Source organism: Chenopodium quinoa, unplaced genomic scaffold (genome assembly GCF_001683475.1).
Source record: "Chenopodium quinoa cultivar QQ74 unplaced genomic scaffold, ASM168347v1, whole genome shotgun sequence".
NCBI lineage: Eukaryota > Viridiplantae > Streptophyta > Magnoliopsida > Caryophyllales > Amaranthaceae > Chenopodium > Chenopodium quinoa.
Window position 1 is genome coordinate 12273324 of NW_018742204.1, and position 22757 is coordinate 12296080.

Genomic DNA, 22757 nt, shown 5'->3' on the forward strand with positions numbered 1-22757 from the left:
GTTATGGGTATAAATCTACAGGTTGGTCAACGATAGTCAAATGAAGTCAATGACGAAGAATCCTCTTGACGAAGGCGCAAGCTCGACGACGCATCATCAGCATTGACGGAAGACGAACTCAAGTAACAACTCCCTATTTTCTAGGAAGAGATAAGTGAAGGCTTAGTCCAAGCTTAGCCAGATCAGTCTGTTCGAATTCAAAACAGAAGAAGAACATTTTCAGCAACTAAAGTCCGAAAATCATGGGCACGATTCTATCTCCTTGCAACGACTGGAAATTAACCTAGCAATCGTCTATATAAGAGGCAAAGAAACCGTGAGCAAAGGGCAATTCCATCTAGCAATATACATACTACGATCCTTATTGTAATCCCTGATTATTATCTTTTGCATAGTGAAAGTTTGGTAGATCCTCATTCTACCCGCGGTTTTTACCTTCATTGGGTTTTCCGCATCACCAATTCCTCGTGTCATTTATTCCCTTTCTCGTCTTGTTTTACTTTTGATTTTGCTTAGTTGATCCGTAGCCTAGATTTTGATATTCAATCCTACTTAACAAAAATTAGCATAAACAGGAATCTTATTCAATATTCACCTCCGCTATATGGAAATGGACAATTCAAAAATTTAGTTGTCTTTGAAGGGCAGTTTTATATTGTTGATCATTACATGGAGGAGGAGGTGGTAGCAGGAGGGCAACCAGCATTGTATTCGGAGCCGGGGGTTAATGATCGTCGTCGTATCGTGGATATGAAGGTGTATAAGTTGGATGAAGATTGTTGTGAAATCGTTAGAGGATCGAGTTTTTGTGCTAGGAAAAGAGGTCTGTGTTTCGGTTAGTGTTAAGGATTTCCCGGATTGCCAAGGTAATTGCATATACTTTATTGATACTTTGGATCCTAAGCCGGAATCTCACAATTTAGGAGAGGCGATCAAACGATTTATTGGTCGTGTATTTCGGTTTGTTCTCCCCAGATATGAATTGGCCCTTTGCTATTTCATCTTGACATCTTTCCCGTGATAATGCTATGTTCACAACAAGATACGGGCAGTTTAGCTAGTTAAAGTTACTAGTTTTGAAATTCCTACCACTTTTGTACAACGTCATTCAAAGTATGCATCCTATTTTCGTGTAGGGACTTGTCTATTGTATTCTGATGTCATGTATCTTGTAATGTTGCTCAATTTAGAGTGCAATTGGGTGACCTAGTTTTTGAAATACTTTAGAATTTTCGGGATCACCAAGATAATTACATATATCTTGTATTCTTGTCAATACTAAGTTTTGAAGTCTAATATGAAGTACTAATGTACTATGTATCTAAGTAGGAGGTGTTAAATTGTAACGGTGGTTGTGTCACTTGTGTGTTCTAGTTCGACAGTGGGAGTATGAAATGTTTAAGGCCTGCATTAACTATGATGTTATCATCCTTCAAAAAAAAAAAAACACACAAGCAATAATGATCTTTACAACAACCATAACACAAATGCATTCGTATAAGTTCTGCATTGTATTGAAGTAAAGTAAGGGTCAATAACTCAAGATTATAATTTGAAGAATTCTCAATGCTTCATTAGTCATTACAGTACAAGTATGTCAATTTTATCCCATTTCCAACTTTAAATACTACTCCGTAGTATATATCACTAAGTACTGCACAAAGTGTCAAAGTACAATAAAGTACATTTCCATTTTTACATGCTACAAAAAGTTATAAAGTCATTGTACAATCAAACTCCCTTCTTTGATTCTATCCCTATTATATTGCTCAACTCAATCCTCAATCTTATCCTATGTAATGAAATAATCGTGATTATAATTTAATGCAATTTATAAGCCTAAGTTTAAATAATTAATCTGTCATTAATTCTTCTTCATCATCACATTATTTTAACGTTAACCCAGGAAACACGAAAAACACACTGAACATTTCAACAAATTCAACCCTTCAACCCCATTCTTTAATTCATTGAAACAGAAAAAACGTAAGCATTCTTGGGATTTGATTCAACAGAAAAAAGGAAGAAAACCCAGATAATTTGGAATTCTCACATTATTTTTCACCCCTGATTCCCCAAATCTCTCATTTCCTAATCAATTTCCCTTATTCTTCCAAAAATTAAATACAAATTTAATATTTTTTTCTCCACTTTGCACCGTCTTAACCCCGCCAAATGCCTCTTTCTCTCTCTTCTTTTTTCAAGTATTCTTTGATTCTTGCTATATAAATAATACTTTTTTCCAATACCCATTTCATTTTTTTTGTTAAATTTGTTGAATTTGGTTGTTTGATATGACTGGCGGTGGACCGTCGTCGGAGAGTGGTGGTGGCAGCAAGAACATTTTTTGTGACGCCGCCGCTGGTGCCGCTGCAGGTTCTTTATTTTAATTCCTCCATTTTTTAATTTTACATTTTTTGCATGTTAATTGAATTGATTGATTAGGTTTTTGTATTTTATTGGTGTTAAATTGATGTTTTTTAATGAAATTTTGATGGTGTAAAGGTTGATATGAGTAGTTGTGAAAGTGTAGGTGGAATTGCTGCAACATTTGTGTGTCCATTGGATGTAATTAAGACAAGATTGCAAGTTCATGGCCGTCCTGTCACTTCTTCTACTTCTGCTTACAAAGGTGATTGAATTTACTTGTTTGATTCTTTTTATTTTTGTTAAATGTGGTTTATGTAAATGTAATTGCTAAAAATTGAGTAAGGGCAATGACGCAATGTTGTTAAGTGGTCAAGTTCATAAGATCAAAATTTTGTGTTTTCAATTTTTTTAAGGTATGTTGTATGAAAAATTGATTTTAAAGAAGGATCAAATGGACGAGTTTGGATAGTTTGTATTTTCCGTCTTGCTCATCTGTCGATTTTGATTCTAATCAAATTGGTTATTTCAAGCATGATAGGGTGGAGGGTTTGAATGGTATTTTTCCTTGGTGATGTTAATTCATGAGACCATTGTTTTATAAAAGCTTGTTGTTTGAGAAATTGATTTGAAAGAAGGACGTCATGGGTACATCATGGATACAATGGAAAATTTTTATTTATTTTTTGAGTCATGTTTAACTTAAAATTCAAAAGTTTTGAGCATGGGAGGATATAAGTCATATGTGAGCCTAGTTGAAGAACTCAAGTTACTTAATTGTGGAATTTTTTTTTTCTGTTATATTAAAATGATTGAGAAGTTATTGGCTAGCTATGAATGTTATGCTAATTGAATCTGATTGATGTGCTCAATATCATAAATTCATTAGAGCTTTTTTTTTTTTTCCTAAATGCTTTTTGTATGATAAATTATTTTGGAAGAAGGATGTCATGGATACGGTGGATGCTTAACTATTATACGATGCCATAATTCAAATTTAAAATTGCTTGATATTTTTTTGAGAATTTTTTATTTTTTATTTGAGTAGTATCACCAACATAAAGATATATGAGAGAGCATTGAGATGACTGGACACTAAATTGCTTTGCAAGTAATGCAAAAGTTAAAAAAGTAATTCATTATTGATTGATGTCATAGAAGGTAGAGATGGTGAAGTGACTTTGGGGGTTTGGAAGAATGATGTTTTTGGGTTTCAGCTATTTTGTTGTTCTAGATAGCAGAACAGTTTTTAACTGATAGCACAAACAATCCGACTGGTAATTATTGCAATTGATGATTGTGGCATCTTTTAGGATTCAGTTGATCAAGTCCTATTTATCATCTTGGATTCTTGGAAGGTATCGGCACGACCACAAACTCATGATACCCTTATGTGTAAAGATGATTGTCTTGACTTCATCCCCTGCCCTTGTTTGAATTTGATGATAACCCGTCTTCAAATCCATCTTAGAGTGGAGAATAGTGAACACCCTGATAATTCATCCAGCAGCTATTCAATTGCTTTTTGGCGATGGTTTTTTGCTCGATTGTCTACACAGAATCTCCATGACCTAGATTAATCAACTAATTATGCTGCAAAATTTTGCCTTTTTCTGGTTACAGCAACATAATTGAAAATCTAAGTGCTTCTTTCAGGAGCTTTGACCTCTAGGTTCTGCCAATATCTGCTGAGATTCTGAGTTAAACACTTGATCTGGTTCTCATGAACTGTGATTTCGATCCGTTAACATTCATTTGCTGGTGAAATGAGCTTATTTTGACAATGCAATTCATTTTTGTTTTATTGAAAGAGCGAAGGGATTTAAATCAAACATGTTTTAAATATTTTATACAGCTGGTACCCTAACATGATTCGTTGGGCTAAAGTCATTTTATTCTTCTTATAAACATGGCTGCATGGGCTTCATTTAGTAAATGTAAATTTCTGGTATGAGTTGGAGGGTCAAATCACACAAATGATTCCTACTTCTGACTATATCTCTGTGAACCTGAACCAGATCACCTGCTGTGAAAAGATCAACTCTTGTTCACTCTTATTTGTTTTTGTTTTTAGTATGCTGCTGGTGTATTACTGTTTTTCCCTTCACTTTTGATTTTTTATTCTAATAAAGTCAAATTATATGTGAAGCAGGTAGCATTATCATTACAAGCCTTCAAGACATTGTTAAAAAGGAAGGGTTTCGTGGCATGTACCGTGGGCTTTCTCCAACAATTTTTGCTTTACTTCCAAATTGGGCGGTATGCTTAAGTTTAGTTGACTTAGGATTTTGAATGAAACAATTTTAATTGTCTGTATACTTTTGTTCACTTCCCACTCTCTAGACAATGTTCCTGAGGTTCTTGTGAAAAAAGTGTTTTTTTTGTTCTTTTATTGAAGCTGGTTAATTTTTAATTTCTTTATTGTTTGGTCACTTGATTCAGTGATATAATTTAACATGTGAATTAGAAAGTTGTCTCCTTTTCTTTTCTTTTTCTTTCTTTCATTTTTTTTGGCATCCCATAGTAATCATTTCTTTCCTTTCTTGTGAATTTTGTACATGGGCAGTCTGAACATTGAAGTGAGTTCTTGGTTGCATTTGTGTAAGATGTGGTTGTGATTACTTACCGGTGTCTTAGCAGTTTACAAATTAAACTTCATGGAAATTGGACTTCTTAGTTGGTAACTCGGGAGTTGTTGGGCAGAAAATGTAATCAGGGATCAACTATTATGTTTTACTTGCAATAGTTTTTGGTTTGTCTATTCCTAGGCACCCCCTTTCCTAGTTTTATAGGTTGTTTGTAAGGCTAGTGTTCCTCTTAATATGGACCTTGGTCAACATCAATGATATGATCTAATGCCTTTTGAGAAGACCAGGAATGGCTATTTCGCAGGATGTATGCATTTCGAGTCATGCTAATAGTGAGCCCTGCTCACATGTCTGTCTTCGTTGTGAAATGGCAATTGATATTTGGAGGAGCCTATTTTCTGTATATACTGCAAGTTCGCTTTGTGATTAGAACAGAATGCACCACTTCAACTAATGCTTTGTTGTAGGATAGAACAATTTATTTACCTTCTTTGTGGGCTAAGGCAGGGGAGGACTTTAAATTTAGTGGGGAAATTCTGTGGAATTGTGCTAATATGTAAGTTGTTTTTTGCTGTTTTGAGGGAAATTTGACTTCTGTTTTTGTACTACTGTTTTCTGCTTAGTTATAAAAAAAAAAAATTAATTTATAAATTGAAAATAATTTTGTTTTGATCTGAATATATGCGTAAAGTTTAGTTAACTTCATCAAGCAAATCATACATTTTGGTAATTCATTTGCAATAGAAAATAATGAATATCTTGAACAACGTTTGTTGCGCACCGATTCTCTGTATCTTTTTCCTGTTAGTGGACTTCAATATTATATATCTGAATACTCCATTTGCCTTTTCGCACCAGAAGATTTATAATTTACCAATATATGCCAATTGCTTGCTGCGGCATAGGATCTCTTTAGGCTTTTTCTCTTCTTATAAAAAACTTCTTCCGTTCTTTATTAGTTGTAGCACTTGTTTGACACACATAGTAAGGAGATTTGATAAAAAAGAAGGAAAAATACAACAGTACTCCTATCCTCTCAAAATTAGGTGGGGGTAAATGTAGGATAATAAGGGTAAAGTACGGCCCAACTAGAAAAAAATGGAGGAAGTAATATATTCAGTGGAAGTTTAGTAAAAATCAGTTTTGGTCAGTAACTTTCTATAACAAAGTGTATTAGTGAATCAGTTATAATTATTTTCAATTAGTAAAAATAAGTTGGGATCAGTAACAGTCAGTTATTATCTGTCAAAATTGATTCCAGTCTAGTAAAGTCAGGTGGAGAACAGGACCTTTTTTAGTGGGAGAAACCGGAAAGTAGGGCTTTATCATTTTATGTACATTTTTATATGTATGTGTAAAGAAATTTGCATGTGTAGCTAGGTTTTCTTAGGGTTCTATGATGCTCTTATAATCGATCATAAAACAGATAGCAGCGATGAAGTCCTGCTTGTTTCTGGAATATGGACTACTCTTCAGATTTTTTTTTTTTTTTTTTTTTTTTTTTTTTTGACGGGCTCTTAAGATCAACTTAAAGTGATGTCAGTAAGTATTGTAAGACAAAATAAAGTGAATATATGTGGAAATGTTATCTTTGTCTTCTTGTAGATATGGGACCTATAGAATTTCTTTATGACTCATTTTTTCCGGTTGTTAGCTATTTATTACCCAAAATGTAACTATGTTAATTTTTAAAGCACCATCTCCATTTGTTAAATTTCTTAGCAGATAATGTAATTTGGACACGACCTTAGAAATACCAAGAATTGTAGGAAAGGGGATTAATAAATAACGGAGACAAATTTGGATGGGTTTTGAAGAATACTGATTAGGTGGTTTTATTAGAATTGAAGTTGAAATTGTAGCTTATTGAAATGGCAAACAGAATTGTGGGAATGGATTATATCACAAGGCCCCAAACTTATCTTTAATCTATGAGGTATAATCCAGAGGGAAGATATATATATATATATATATATATATATATATTAATTGGTAATTGGTAATTCAAGTATATAAAGTAAATCCTAAGCAGCGTTACATTCACTTGACTTTTCATGGTGAGAAGCTCTAATTTGCAAGATATTAGTAAAAAAGCTTATGTAACTTCTTTGTGGGCTAAGGCAGTGGGGATTATGATAGTTACCTAAATGGGGGAAATTCAGCAAAATTGATGTTATCGTCTTTTTTTAGTCTTCTTTGAGAACAATTTAAAAAGTTCTCTATATAAAAAATTACTTAGTGAACAATTAGGTGATTGTTTCAAATTCAAGATTTTAAAGATAATTATCTTTGAGCTTTTTGAAATGAAAGTTGGATCAAATCCAATTATTATTTTAAACAAAGAAGAAGAAGAATCAAATCCATAGGTATTTTATGGAGTTGATTTGCCCTAGCTATATTGAATGATATGGATCTTAAGATTTAAAATTTCCATATAAGACTTTTATTGGTCATCTAGTGTTAAAACAATAAATATCGTCCTCCATTCACTTTTATCTATTGCTACATCAGTCCTTTCACCCAAGTCATCTTTGGTATTTTCCGACTACGCTTAAGATCTCCATCTCCTTAACCCGTCATTTTCCTTATTGGTGCATCTTCCGATCGATGTCTCACATACCCAAATCATCATAATCAATTCTCCTTTATCTTATCCTCAATATCCATGACTCCAATTTTTCTCCAAACAATGTATGAAAAAGCGCGCCTAGGCATTTGAGGGCATTTGGGGTCACGACCTTTTGTGGTCTAGTCGTAGTGATTTTGATGAACCGTAGCTAAGATGCATCAAGGCACACCTCTATGTCGCACTACATCTTTTCCACAATTTTTTTAAAAATTGTTTATTATACGCACCTCACTTCAACGAGGGACACCGAAGTGCACTAAGGCACTTCTATGGAACTTCGAAATGCCTTTGTGCTCTTCTATGTCTTCTGTTTGAATGCCTTAATTCCATAAGTGAGGTAGGCTACATGAACCAACATGAGGATTTCCCATGATGTCACCCATCTTGGTACTACTCTCAATCACTGTGGCTCATGTCAAGCGATGTGACAAAGTTTTACACGGTTGTCATTGGCCTATAGTAACCCTGTTTCAATGTCTCTTTATCTCTAGGCTCGGGGTTGCGGAGTTTTTGTGCTTTTGAGCGTTTTTATACAGTGCCTCCAAATATCTACATTCCTATTTGGTCAAGTGTTTGAAATGAAAAATACTTGGTACGATTTTTTTAACATCCAACTTGTTAGTAGAATCAATTACATTGTACATGACGTCGGTTTTTCTATCCATTTTATAGAACAATTCTTTGGATAAAAAATTAAATCTAAGAGCAAGCTGTATTTAATGGTAATTGTTGATTGTTGGATGCAAAAACCTCATTTCCCATATTGTTGTGGAAATGCTTAATGAAAGATGCTCCCTCCATATCTCTTACATATTTTATTTAGTCATAAAAGCTCATAAAATGTTTATCATATTTTGTTTTATTTAAATTTGACAAACTTGTTTTTATCGATGTATAATGAGAAAAGTTAACAATCAAAATGCACTAGTACCATGCACCAAATTGCTTAGGGTTTGTTTGGCATCGTTTTTTTTTTTTTTTTTTTTCACAATCAAAAAACTAAAAACAGGAAACAAAAAAAAGGTGTTTTTAATTTTCTGTTGTCAATTTTCAAAATTATCATGATCTTAATACGTTTGACTAATTTTTGATTTATTATATGACATATATCATATGATTTTGAAAAACAAAAAACCAAAAAATAGAAAACCACAATGATGCCAAGCTTAATTTATTTGGGTTGGGTGGATTAGCGAGTTAGGCAATAAGGGATCAAAGTTGATTCCTAAACAAGCATGGGTGCCCCAATTCATGTACTTGAGGAGATATATGCATATTGTTTGTCCCCTCATCTGCAGTTATGCATTCACAGAAATAATCTGGTACATTTTTGGAAGTTATTAGCATATTTTGAAGTTCATTCTTAATGTGTGTATCGTGTTTTAGGCTTTAGGTGTGTTTTGTGCACTCACGTGCATATCTCTTCTGGGCATGGTTGTAAGTGAGTGATAATTGCACTAACAATACCATTCTCGCTAACCGTAAATTTTGGGGAAAAGGACAATATGAGAGCTTTTGTTTTATGTAGCTCAGTTGATTGGCTTTGCAATGTGTCAATATATCTAGACATTAATGGCACATACGTGATTTCCGTTATTTATTCTTTTTCATCTTATTCTTCAATTTTTTTTTAAAGATTATTTTATAGAATGAGGGAGACGGTGGCTGTTCTATTGCACTCCCTCCGTTTTCCTATGTTCTGCTCACTTTCTTTTCACGTCTTTTTTTTAAGTTCTAATCACCTTTGCTACGTTCCTTGTCGGACCTTCAGTCAACATGGGGCTGGGATTACCTTTTCCTTTTTAAAACTGCTATATTTTCCTTGGTTATCAGTTCATATATTAAAACTCGAGAAAATGGAGAAAGAATGTGTTACTCCTCCCATCATGCCATTTGTGTGCTTCTCACACGGCTCCAACTCTTTTAATAACCCGCAATCCTATGGCATAAAGTATGGATGTCACTTGTGGATTTCAAAGACAGTCTTTTGGAAAAAATGCTATTGCATTAACTTTATTGTTTAATTCTCTGAACTCAATTTCCACCCTTATAGCACATGTGGTACTTCATCAGGTCATTGATGGAGTTAGCACCACAATTAAGTGATACGAGTTGAAATTTTGTTTGAAGGAATGTCCATGGATTGATGTTAAGAGCTTTGTTGCTTTCTGTGATGGTAAAATCTATGGACATTGTCATAGCATCACATCATACTACCCTGAGTTTCCAAATAAAATCAGGGCATGAGGATTCTAAATGGATGTTATGTACTAAAATCTGTTGAAATTGGTTCATTGACAGTAATTTAGTAGCCTAACATTTTTTTAAAAAGTTAACTTGCATGTTACAATTAGCAATATTTCTTAGTTTAAGTTGTGATTATTATTTTTTTGTTTTATTTGGATCTCAAGTCTCTTTTCCTTATATATGAGATCAGTATCGTTGTACATTAAACTGATTTTTATTTTGCTCTTTCCTTCGCAACAGTTATCTATACGTAAGTTATTGGCCTTTATGTAATTTGCTTGATAAAACTGGTAATTAATCAGATTTCATGCTATATTAGTTAAAGTTCTCTATCTAATATCTAAAGAGTATGTTTATTGCATCCAATTTTATTTTTTATTTTTTATTTTTAAATTTTTTTATTTTTTTATTCTGGCATATATATGCACTGTCCGTGTTAATGCCTCCATTTCTATTTTTTCGTGGCTCTATGTGGAGATACATGCTCTATATACACACCTCAATTTTTTTTGAATGACATATTTGTTCATTTCATATGTAGGTATACTTTGCTGTTTATGAGCACCTTAAAGGTTTACTCCAAACAGATGGTTGGTGCATTGACACTTCTTATAGAATTAATTACAAGTATTTGTACTCACTTTATGTTGTTTATGGTTTCTTATGACTGAAATTGTTTCCATTTACATAGAGCATGGTAATGGTCAGCTTACAATTGGTAGAAATATGGTTGCTGCTGCTGGTGCTGGAGCTGCTACAGCTGTCGCAGCTAATCCCCTGTGGGTAGTGAAGACCCGACTCCAAGTAAGTATGATGTTTGGTCTTATTGAATGCTATGTGTTCTGAACTTGGTCAGTGCACTAAGCACATGGTCGCCCCCATTGACTTCTGTATGGAAATTTTGTTGCTTAACTTTTGACCTTTGATCGTATTAGGTGAAAGCTGAAACATGATGATTCCTTACAATTTCGATATTGGTTTGGCAATCTAAAAATGCTGATATTGATTTGTATTGGCTGAAATTCCTTACAAACCTGTCCCTTGGGACAACAATTATTTTTTTAATAAATTCGTAAAACGTACAAGATCATGTAAACATGCTTTTAAAATTTGAAGCAGACGAAAGTATTCTCACATAAGTAAACTATTCTTCCTTGATATCAATTTTGGTTGCATTAGTTCGGAAATTACAGAGTAAACTATTCTTCCTTGATACCAAAATACCTTCAAACTTGCATTAATTATAAATTTACATGTGGACAATCAATTAATGTGGATATTAGCCTTTTAGAACCAACCAAATGGAAACACCTAGCAAACATTACGGGGTGGAAGGAGTAAAAATTTCAAAAATATTAAGTGCCGAAGTTAGTTTGATGTCGGCGTTATGGTTGCGAAGAGGAGCAATTATTGCATATTTTACGACAATTGCTCCTTTCTCTCAAAAAACAGGTGGTGCCAGATTTTGTAAGAGAGTTGCATTATTTGGGAATATGAGGGAGGGGAATTACATATTCCCAATATAATGCTAAGTATGTTTTGGATAGTGGCATATGCTTAGATGAAAAGTAATTTTAACCTATTTAAAATATACTCCCTCAATCCCACTTTAGTTGGCCACATTTGGTTAGAGATCATTCTTAAGGTATTCACTCGAAATCCTAATCATTCTTGCTGATTTGTACAATTGTTGATAACTCATCTTATCATGATACTACATATTAAATCGAAAAGAGAAAGTTGGAGTAATACAGGATAGTCCATACTTGTACTTTACTAGACATAAAAAGTGACCTATTATTTTGGGACATTCCAAAATAGAAATTTAGTCTATCAGTGTAGGACGGAGGGAGTACTATGTATTCAACAAATAGCTTCATAGTATTAATGTTATGTTAGATTGAAAATATTTGTGGGAAGAATTTATTGTATGTGCTGTGCTCTAGACCAGTGCTGGTAGTGATTGGTGTTGGGTGTGAAAATCTATCATGTCAAAGTGGGTATTTATTAGATTTTGAGATCTCATTAAGAAGTATTGTGAATATAATGCATAGTAAGTGTAAACATTTAATAACTAGGTAAATACTCATTCTGTGTATACAGACTTGAGATTTGTATCATGTGAGTAAACATTCATGCTTCATCTATTTTGAACTAAGTAGGGCCCTTTTATATCATTTATAATTTCTATCTTCTTTAAAAAATTTAACACTGTGTAAGAAGACGTGATTTGGGTTATGTGAATGTCTTCCAAGTTCCAACTATGAACGCAGATATTCCTATGATTATGTGAATGTATTCCAACTATGCCTGTTTGATTTTTATTTTTGAATTATTGTTCAAAAGATTGTTGTTTTTCTTGAATGATGATAGCATTTCTGTAACAATTTTTGTTGGGTGGTCAGAAAGAGCTTTTTCAAAGTAGAATTTGTCAAATAAAATCTACGTTTGAGTGAACAAATCATTAGTTATCAAGTTTGGGTTTTAATTTATTTTATTTTTTTCCTCCCGTTGATGATTGAAAATTAAAACTAGATTCTTTGACATAGGGTAAATACTAATTTATAAGTTTATTGAGTTCAATGGGTAATTGTTTGCCACTTGTTTTAAAGCTTGCAATCTACATGTGATCAAGTACTGATACATTTATTGTTTCAGTCTTTCAGAAAACTCCGATTAATATATTCATTTTGGTGGGACCTATTATGAATTTATGATTGATCATTAAGCTTCGTGAATTTCAGACGCAGGGAATGAGGAAAGATGTAATTCCATATAAAAGCATACTTTCTGCCTTATCAAGGATTACGCGTGAAGAAGGAATTCGAGGGTTGTACAGGTAAAATATATAGAATAATTGAAGCAATATTCTACTTAGTTTCTTATGTCTCATCTCAAATAATTTTTACATTCCATCTTTCGTGTCTCAAAACAGTCCTCAGTTTTATGTGGAGAGTGATTATCATGATTGGCTTTTTTCTTTTCATGCATGTTTTCACAACAAATTCTTTTACCTATCTACTACTTCCTACCCACTAATCTTCTTTTCCACATGCTGGCTTCACTATAAAATTGCAAAAAACTTGTTTCAGTGGCAGTATAACATGTAAAGTTTAAACTGAAATATGAATCACGTAACCAGTAGAATTCATAGGCACAAACTCACAAAGCTTTCATGATATTTATGAGGTGTGTGGTTGGAGCGAAACTCCCAGATCTTTTCTTGACTTTCTTTGTCCTCTGACTTGTGGTGGGACAAAGTCACTTCTTTAGTGTCACTTTGGGCTAAGGAGTTTGGTGCTTTTAAGTGTTCCTCAGTTGAGGAGTTTCAAAGAGATTTTGTTCATCTGTAGCTTGTCCTCTTTTAGCTGTTAACACAATTCATTTTTTTTCATTATAAAGAATAATAGTCTATTGACCTTTGTATTGGTTTTTTGTCCATTTGCAAAACAATTAAAAAGTCAGTGTTCTTTGGTTTTTGTAGCATGTGCCTGTACTAATGCTACATTGGACTGCATCAACATGACTGATTGCTTTACTCTTATTTATCTGGAGTAAACGGTTGTTTCATTTTGGATTATAAAGTTACTTTATTTATTGAAGTAACGTTTATTGCATTTTGGGTCATAAGGTTATTATAAACATCTTCTCTGTTATCGCAGAGATTAGGTGCAGCCATCTGGTCGTCCCAGCTTAAATAGGATATTAGTTAAAGCATTGAATATTGTTGATGCGTAAACTTATGAAATGGGATCATTATGTATGGATGGAGGGTAGCTAAGTTTAAGCATTGTTTTTTCTGTTCATATATTGGGGATGATGATATTGCCTTTACAGTTATCTTTGTCTGGTATCTGGTTAGGATGGCCTATGTATTTCTGATTAATTTAGTTCAATTTGTTCTATGAGCTTTGTTCCATCAGCTAAAAATGTTCAGTGCTGTATCAATTGAAACTGGTGAAATGTGTGAAATTTGTTTTTGGAAGTTGGTTAATTTGGTGAATTGTAGAACAAGTTTTTTATTGTACTGTTTTTATAATTGATCGACACTGAAATATTTGGAAATTTTGTTATTTTTACCTCTTGATACTGATGAGTAATTGGTTTGAACAGTGGGCTTTTGCCTTCATTGGCAGGGATAAGTCATGTCGCCATTCAGTTTCCTGCATATGAAAGAATCAAGTTCTATTTGGCGACCAGGGGTATTACAAAAACTTCTCATCCTTACCATATTCCTTTTATTAAAGTGCTCACTGTTCTGCTCAACTTGGCACTGTTTGATTTGCAGAAAACACAACTGTTGACAAGCTTAGTACAGGGGATGTTGCAATAGCTTCTTCATCGTCAAAGATAGTAGCTTCGATGTTGACTTATCCCCATGAGGTTTGTTTCTGATCGCAGTCCTTACATTTTTTGCACTTTAGCAAATTACTTTTTGGCTTTTGCCTTAATTTTTTTAGCTTTATCAGGTTGTCCGATCTAGGCTTCAGGAGCAAGGGCAAGTTCGTAATCGTGAAGTTCATTACTCTGGGGTTGTTGATTGTGTCCGTAAGGTTTTCCTAGCTGAAGGTCTGGCTGGATTTTACCGTGGATGTGCAACTAACCTAATGAGAACAGTCCCAAATGCTGTCATTACATTTACAAGTTATGAGATGATTCTTAGGTTTTTGACGCAGCTAGTAAATCCTGCAACAAAGACCCCAATAAGCCAATCTATTATTGATGATCATAGCAAGCCTCAATGTAGTGTGAAGGGTGAAGAAGAGAATGGCTCTGGTTCTGAGCACACACAGGACCAACCTGATAGTAGAGCACCGTCAATCCCTGTGAGTAAGGACCAGTTGACGGCGAGATAGTGATAGATTGATAGTTGCAAGTCTGTAATGCAGGAAAGAAACAGTTTTCATTAATTGAAAACTTTAGTGCGTACAGAAAGTAAAACAGTTAATAGTGAAGTTGAGGAACAATGAAAGCAATTAATTTCCAATTTGGTGATGAGAATATTCTCTTGGGTGACTTCTGTTATTCTGCTGGCAGGGAAACCCTGATTGAGTTTATTCTTGTACTTGGTTCTGACTGACGCATAGGTCACGGAATCCAGGCAAGTTCCCTGAGGCCTGAGTATTGATGATGACGAAATCATAGTGTAAGAGATATTGGGAACATGGATTCCCCTAATATCTCTAACATAGAGAACCATTGTAACATATTGCTCGGCTTAAACTTTTAAGTGTTCGCGTGCCATCGGCACTGTTTCTTCTGCTCTCTCTATTACTTGTTTCCTTTTCCCCTCTTTTTCAAGATTCATGTATATCTGTTTATTGTGCTTGTACAGTTGTGCATTTGCGGCTAATTGCATAAAATTGTTTATGCAACATTTCAAATTGTACATGTTTACATTCTTTCTTTGTTGTGAATGCTGCAAAATTTTATTAACAATTGTTTTGAATGTTATGCTAGAAATTGCGAATTTCTTATTCTTTGCTGATTTATGTGCTCCCTTTGTTCACTAATAATCTTCCTACATTCATTTTTTGTTTAGAATATTCTTGTTACTAGTATTTAAAATACTTCCCCCGTTTCACTAAAATTAAACTTACTTTTTTTTTAAAAAAAAAATCTTTTTTATTTTAATTTTTTTTATTTGAGTAATTCTCAATGGTGCTCAAATGTTTTTAAATTTTCTCTTTGGTAAATAGTAAAAATTTCTATTATATCTGGTACTCATGTATTACCGTTATCAATTCAATGGTGACATTAGTTGATCAATTTAATCATATATTAACCATGATTTGTTTCTTGTATTTTTTAAGACAATTGATTTTAATAATCCCACTTTTGTCCATTTCGATGTTAACAATCCCGGCTTTGAATTATGATTTAATAATCCAACCTTTATAGTGGATCTTCTTCTGTCTCTAACTTGTTGGTAACCGAATTTGAGAAGTTAATATGCCTCGTGTTATTTTGTAATTAGTTGAAAAAATTAGTACAAAAAAAATTAAAACTAAAAAAGGAAAAGAAAAATAACCACCAGCCACCCCTACCCACCGTGAAACCCAAACCCTCACCCTAGTCCCACCAAAATCCGACTGGCCACCACCCTAAAACCCCGAAAATGGCCAGACCCCCCCCCCCCCAACTAGCCGATTAAAAGGCACCCCCGAAATCACCCCTAATCCAATTCCCAACCCTGAAACCACCATATATAACCACCACCTTGAAAAACGCCAAAAACGTCCTCTCATCGCCAAAAACCGCCGATAAGCCCCTATAACCGCCGAAACTCCTACCCAAGCCATCTCTTCCGCTCTTGAAGATTTTTACTTTTTTTTCCTTAATTCAGGGTTTTGGCGTTTCGGTGGTGGGGATGCGGGTTCTGGCGATGGGGATAGGGTTCCGACGATGTGGATGGGGAAGAGGGGCTGCTAGAGGTTTGGGGGGGGGGGGGGTTAAGGTAGTCGTTAAGGGTTGGCAAGGATTTTTTTTTTACTTTTTCTTTCTGACCAATTATTTAGTGACATGTGTCACTAAAATTAAAAAAAAAGAAAGAATTTACCTAATGTTCAATTTATCTTTTTTTAACATAAGAAGGGGAAATATATTAATAAAAGGATATCCTTACATCAGAAATATTACAAAGAAAATAGATGTAGGTAGCCCAAACAAAGCACAACAGCAAACTGAAACTAGAGATTGAAAAAGCAAACTGAAAGAAAATAATCCTATTACATAAGATACTCCAACCTAGAACGTAGATGAGATGACATGAAAAAAAGAAGAGGTTGGAGAACTTTGATAACAGCCGCAGCAGCAAGAGGCCCCAACTCCCTTTCATACAGATCCTTGACGCTTTCAAGGACAGAGAAGTAAGTTTTATGTCCTATGCTCATATCATTCCCAAATTCAGCAAGCTTATGGGCTATGATATTAAGATCCCTTCTGATGTGCACCACCTCCACATCTTCAAGATTATTAATGCTTATGGCTATATCATTAATGGTGGCAGCCAACTGATGGTGAGCATTAAAATTCATTGTATCAAGCATGACTTTGATAGAGAGACAGTCAGTGTAGAGCTCCACCTTTTTAACTTTGAAAGTTTCAGCCATAGCAAGCGCATCCTTCACAACATAAAGCTCAGCTGCAAGAGCAGTGAGAGCGTTGTATTTGGTTGAAAAACCAAGATACCAAGAACCATCCTCATTTCGAATAACACACCCACCCGCAGCCACATTAATTCTTCTCCAAGATCCATCAGTGTGGATTCTTTTGTAGCTAGGAGGAGGGGGAATCCAAAGCAGAGCTTCAGCACTCGAGGGAGGACCAGATCTGAGGGTGAGAAAAGGAGCTCTAGGAATAGAACCACCAGAAGGATTAGTTCCAACCAAAGAGCAAACACAAGCAGCAAAACTCTTTTTAGCAGTAGAAGAAGTAGAGATAGTAACAGAAGAATTAGCTAAAGAGAAGCTAACTACTCCCTTTCCTTTATCCAAAGTACTGCCCTTAGAGCAAGCAGTAGCAGAGACATCATTAGCAGCAATAATAGTAGCAGCAGGATCAGCATTGCCAGCAGGGAAGCTCTCAGCATCAGCTTCATGAAGATTAGTCTCAGAGCTAGAGGATATAACAATTCGTTTCTCTTTATCCTGCATGTTAGATTTCGGGAAAACTCCTCAATCTGGAGTGTGTACCATTGATCAAAATATATAGAGTTTACAACGCTAGGCCTAATTACATTAGGAATCCTCGTTACGATAAGCATACAAAATATACATTTAATATATCCTAATCTGCGACAAATATTATCCTAAATATAATATCTATCACACCCCCGCAGTCGTAGCGGGAGGAGGACGTACGCTAAGACTGGACCTAAATTCCAGAAATAAATCTCGTGGGAGGCCTTTAGTGAAAATGTCCGCGAAGTGATATCTAGTAGGAACATGCAGAACCCGTACTTCCCCCAAAGCAACCTTTTCTCGAACAAAATGAATATTCATCTCCACATGTTTGGTGCGTTGGTGTTGTACTGGGTTGCCAGAAAGGTAGATAGCACTGACATTATCACAATAAACAATAGTAGCCTGCCGTAGAGGACAATGTAACTCAAGTAATAAATTACGAAGCCAACATGCCTCAGAGACAACATTTGCGACGCCTCGATATTTTGCTTCTGCACTCGACTTAGACAAAGTATGCTGACGCTTAGATGACCAGGACACGAGGTTGTCCCCAAGGAAACAACAATAGCCCGAGGTAGAACGCCGGGTATCGGGACAACCTCCCCAGTCAGCGTCAGTGTAAGTAATCAATCGATGGGAAGCAGTAGAATATAAATGTAAGTCGTGATCAATGGTACCCTGAACATAACGCAGAATGCGTTTCAAAGCCTCATAATGAGGTTCCCGGGGATCATGCATAAATAGACACACCTGTTGTACCGCATAAGAAATATCTGGCCTGGTGAAAGTGAGATACTGAAGAGCACCTGCTAAACTGCGATACAATGTAGGATCCCGAAAAGGTGGCCCTGCATCTGCACTAAGTTTGGACTTAGTGTCAACTGGAGTAGCTGCAGGCTTACAAGAGGCCATACCTGCATGCTCTAAAATCTCCTGTGCATACTTTTCCTGCGAAAGTAGCATATAAGAGGGTTTGCGGGTCACCGCAATACCCAAAAAATAACTCAAAGGACCCAAGTCAGACATAGGAAACTCAGTTTGCAACTGAGAAATAATTCCTGTACGCAACCTGTCAGATGAGGTAGCTAAAATAATATCATCAACATATAAGAGCAAATATGCCATATCATCACCCTGCCGGAAAGTAAACAGAGAGTTGTCACTCTTGGAAATGACAAAACCCAATTTGACAAGAAAATTTGCAAAGCGTTGGTACCAAGCTCTGGGAGCTTGTTTCAAACCATAGAGAGCCCTGTGGAGCCGACAAACATGAGTAGGAGCCCTCCGATCGACAAAGCCCGGAGGTTGATGCATATAAACAGTTTCCTGCAAATCACCATGTAAAAAGGCATTTTTGACATCTAGTTGATGTATCGACCACTTTTTAGCCAAAGCTAAACTGAGAACAGTACGAATCGTGGCCGGTTTAACTACCGGACTGAAAGTCTCATCACAATCCACACCAACTTCCTGCGACCTGCCATCACATACAAGACGAGTTTTGTGCCTCTCAAGGTCACCATTAGACTTGTATTTATGCTTAAATAGCCACATACAATTAACAATATTCACCCCCGTAGGCCTAGGCACCAATTCCCATGTCCCAGTTTTAATTAAAGCACTGTACTCATCATTCATCGCCGCATTCCAATTATGGTCATTTAAAGCTTGTTTATAAGACTTTGGAAGGGGTGATTTTTGAAGAGGTGGACCCAAAGATGGAACTGTGAGGTTACAATACTTTGGGTTGGGCTTAAAAATTCCTCGTTGGCTACGGGTAACTCTAGGGGAAGGTGGCAGTGGCCGTGTGGGCTGTAGAGGTTGAATTCCACGCAAAGGTGGTGGTGTATAAGGTTGGGCTGGCGAAATTGGGTTGCTGGCAGGTGTGGAGGGTTGGGTCGGGTTGGTAGAGGTGCTGCCAGGAGTGTGCAGGTGGGCTGGTGAGAGATTATGTGGGCCGCAAGTCAGCTGGGGCCTAGGTGGGGTGCGGGTAGGGGAGTTTTGTGGGATGGGTACACGAACTGGGCTACCTGCATTTGGGCCAGCTTGGTTATGAGTTTGTGAAGAGTAATGTTGCAGGTAGTGGTGTGTGAGTAGTGGAGACGTGTCATCAAAGCCCAAAAACTCATAGTCTTTAAGTGTGTAATACTCCAAGTTTTTAAAAGGGAACGTGGACTCATCAAAGGTAACGTGGCGAGAAATTATTACTTTACGAGTTTTAATGTCAAGACATTTATAACCACGATGATTAGAGGGATATCCCAAAAAAACACAAGGAGTAGATCTAGGAGCAAGCTTATGAGGAGCTGTAGCAGAAAGATTAGGGAAACAAAGGCATCCAAAAACCCGTAAGTGGTCATAGGATGGGTTTTTATGAAACAAAGCCTGATCCGGAGTCATATGCTTTAGAGATTTAGTGGGCAAAATATTAAGAAGATAAGTGGCCGTCTCTAGAGCGTGTGACCAGTAGGAAGGGGGCAATGAGGCATGGAATAAAAGAGTGCGGTTGACATTATTTATGGTCCGAATCATACGTTCGGCCTTCCCATTTTGAGAAGATGTGTGTGGACAAGAGAATCTAAAAACCATACCATTGTCTAGGCAAATTTTTTTGAATGGGTCGTTGTCAAATTCGCGACCGTGATCGTTTTGGAAGGATTTAACAGGACGTTCAAATTGAGTTTGCACATATTGTCTAAAATGAAGAAAGGATTGGTAGGCTTGAGATTTATGAGCTAAAGGTATGGCCCACACATAATGAGTGAAATCATCAAGAAGAACTAAATAATATTTATGTCCATTAATGCTCCGAATGGGAGATGTCCATAAATCGGCATGAATAATGTCAAAAGTAGAAAAGGTATTATTATTTGAATCATAAAAGGGTAGCCTAACATGTTTCCCTAATTGACATGAATTGCAAAAAGTGGAGTCATGCTCCTTATTACAAGAGATGAAATTGTTGCTCCTAAGAAAACTTAAAGAAGAAGCCCCGGGATGTCCTAAACGATCATGCCACGGGGTGACTGCTGTGAGAGTAGTGGCTAGACATGTGCTTGGTGGACTTGAGGTGACTGGATAAAGCTCCCCGGTGCTATTGCATCTCATTATTACCCTCCCCGTTCGAAGATCCTTCACAGAAAAACCATTAGGGTCAAATTCTATAGACACCGAATTATCAAAAGTAAATTTTCGCACTGAAATAAGGTTCTTAATAATTTGAGGTGCAAGTAGAACATTTTTTAAGGTTAGGGAATTATTAGGGAGGGTTGTGTGACCATAACCAGTAATTGGAATGCGATGACCATTACCTACTAAAATATGATTATTAGTGCTTAAATTAAAAAGGGGAAGAAGTGTACCGGCATTGTTGGTCATGTGAGATGTCGCACCGGAGTCCATATACCAACCGTTGTCCGGTGGTGTGAAGTTCATCGAGGAGTACGCACTGCCAAACTCCGTGGGAGTCATAGGAGGCCCGTAAGAGGGAGGCCCTGCTGTATAAGCTTGCTGAGGTGACCCACGGCCATAAATAGGCCTTGGTTGGTACTGCCCATTAGTTGGAAAAGGGGCTGGTGGGATGGCCCACCCTTGTGGCCAATAAGGAGGACTGGGCCAAGAAGGTTGAGAGGCCCACTGTTGCCCATGTGAATTGGCCTGCTGTTGTGGCTGCCAATTTTGTTGAGACGGCTGAGAACTCGTCCCCTGCTGCTGCTGGCCAGGGGAGTTGCCACGGCCCTGACCACCGCGGCCTCGGCCTTTGCCTCGGCCCTTTCCCCCGCTGCTACGTCCCCGTCATGCGCCGCCGCCACCCTTGCCGGCGGTGGTTGATTGTTGTTGTTGCTGAGCCGAATCAGAAGAACTCGAAACCTGTTGTTGTGCAACAAACGATGATGGCGCCGGAGTAGACTCGGTGTTCCGGCGTGTCTTTTCAAGGAGGAGACGAGAACAGGCATTATTAAAAGACGGTAGTGGGTCGGTTTGCGCAATCATGGTTGCCACTGTATCGTAATCGGATTTTGACAATCCGGCCACCAATCGAAGGACAAGTTTCTGATCTGAAACTGGTTGATCTACATTCGCAAGTTGATCGGAGATGCTTTTCAATTGTTGGCAATAAGCAGTAACATTGGGAAAACTTTCAACATGAATAGCATTGAATTGATTTTCAAGGTACACCGCTCTTGTGCTTTTATTGTCTTGAAAGATTTCCTTGATGCGATCCCATATTTGCTGTGTTGTGGCCTTCAGTGATAAGATCGTTGTTAAAAGATCGACGGAAATAGTCCCATAAATCCATTGTTTGACAATGGCATCAAGTCTTGTCCATAAGGGGTCCGAAATATCAGAAGGTCGAGGCGTCTTTAAGTCGATGTGATCAAGAACATTGTAAGCACAAGCATGATTTTCAAATAATTCAACCCAATTAGAGTACTGCACATTCTCATAATTGAGAATTAGGGGAATAGCATTCTTAATGTTGTTAACTGTAAGGGCAGGGTGAAATTCATTGGCCGGAGGTGGAGGAGGTGGCGGGGTTTCCACGTATTTGGCCATGGAAGTAGAGCGGTGTTGTTGCTGCTAAAGAAGAAGAAAGTACGGAAGCGGTGAAAAAAAAAAATTCCTAGGATTGAAACCTAAGCTGTGATACCATGTTAGATTTCGGGAAAACTCCTCAATCTGGAGTGTGTACCATTGATCAAAATATATAGAGTTTACAACGCTAGGCCTAATTACATTAGGAATCCTCGTTACGATAAGCATACAAAATATACATTTAATATATCCTAATCTGCTACAAATATTATCATAAATATAATATCTATCACTGCATAATCATGTTAGTACAATGGTAATCATTGAAAAACCGAGCAAAGATAGCATGAGCATGATACATTTTCTTCTCAAAAACAGTGATGTTCCTATTTCTCCACAAATGCCAAAAGGCAATAGCAAAGACCATTTTCCATCAAAATTCAGATTGTAATTCAACCAATCCACCCATTCAAGATTCATAAATTTCTAAAAATTGAAATTGTTAGGCAAATGTATTTTAGAGCAAATATCATTCCAAAGAATATGATAAGAAATACAATCTCTAAAAAGATGAATATGAGACTCTTCATACATATCACATCTAGCACACATGGGACTCACGAAGGGGAGGAAAACTGAAATTTTTTGGGCCACAGGAAGAATGGTATGCATACAATTCCACAAGAGCATTTTATACTTTGAAGG

At 36.4% G+C, this 22757-nt stretch overlaps 2 protein-coding genes across 2 annotated transcripts; one reads left to right on the top strand and one right to left on the bottom strand.

Moving 5' to 3' along the window:
• The first annotated feature begins 1759 nt into the window (after positions 1-1759).
• LOC110718686 (nicotinamide adenine dinucleotide transporter 1, chloroplastic-like) lies at positions 1760-15102 on the top strand. The gene is made up of 9 exons (XM_021897575.1): positions 1760-2376; positions 2534-2632; positions 4520-4626; positions 10373-10421; positions 10523-10635; positions 12576-12670; positions 13945-14033; positions 14120-14214; positions 14301-15102. The coding sequence occupies exons 1-9, from the start codon at positions 2295-2297 to the stop codon at positions 14685-14687; spliced, it is 1116 nt and encodes a 371-aa protein (XP_021753267.1). The 5' UTR covers positions 1760-2294; the 3' UTR covers positions 14688-15102.
• Positions 15103-21311: 6209 nt separating this feature from the next.
• Positions 21312-22073, bottom strand: LOC110727763. Its single transcript, XM_021907371.1, has one exon. The coding sequence runs from the start codon at positions 22071-22073 to the stop codon at positions 21312-21314; it is 762 nt and encodes a 253-aa protein (XP_021763063.1).
• Between the last annotated feature and the right edge of the window lie 684 nt (positions 22074-22757).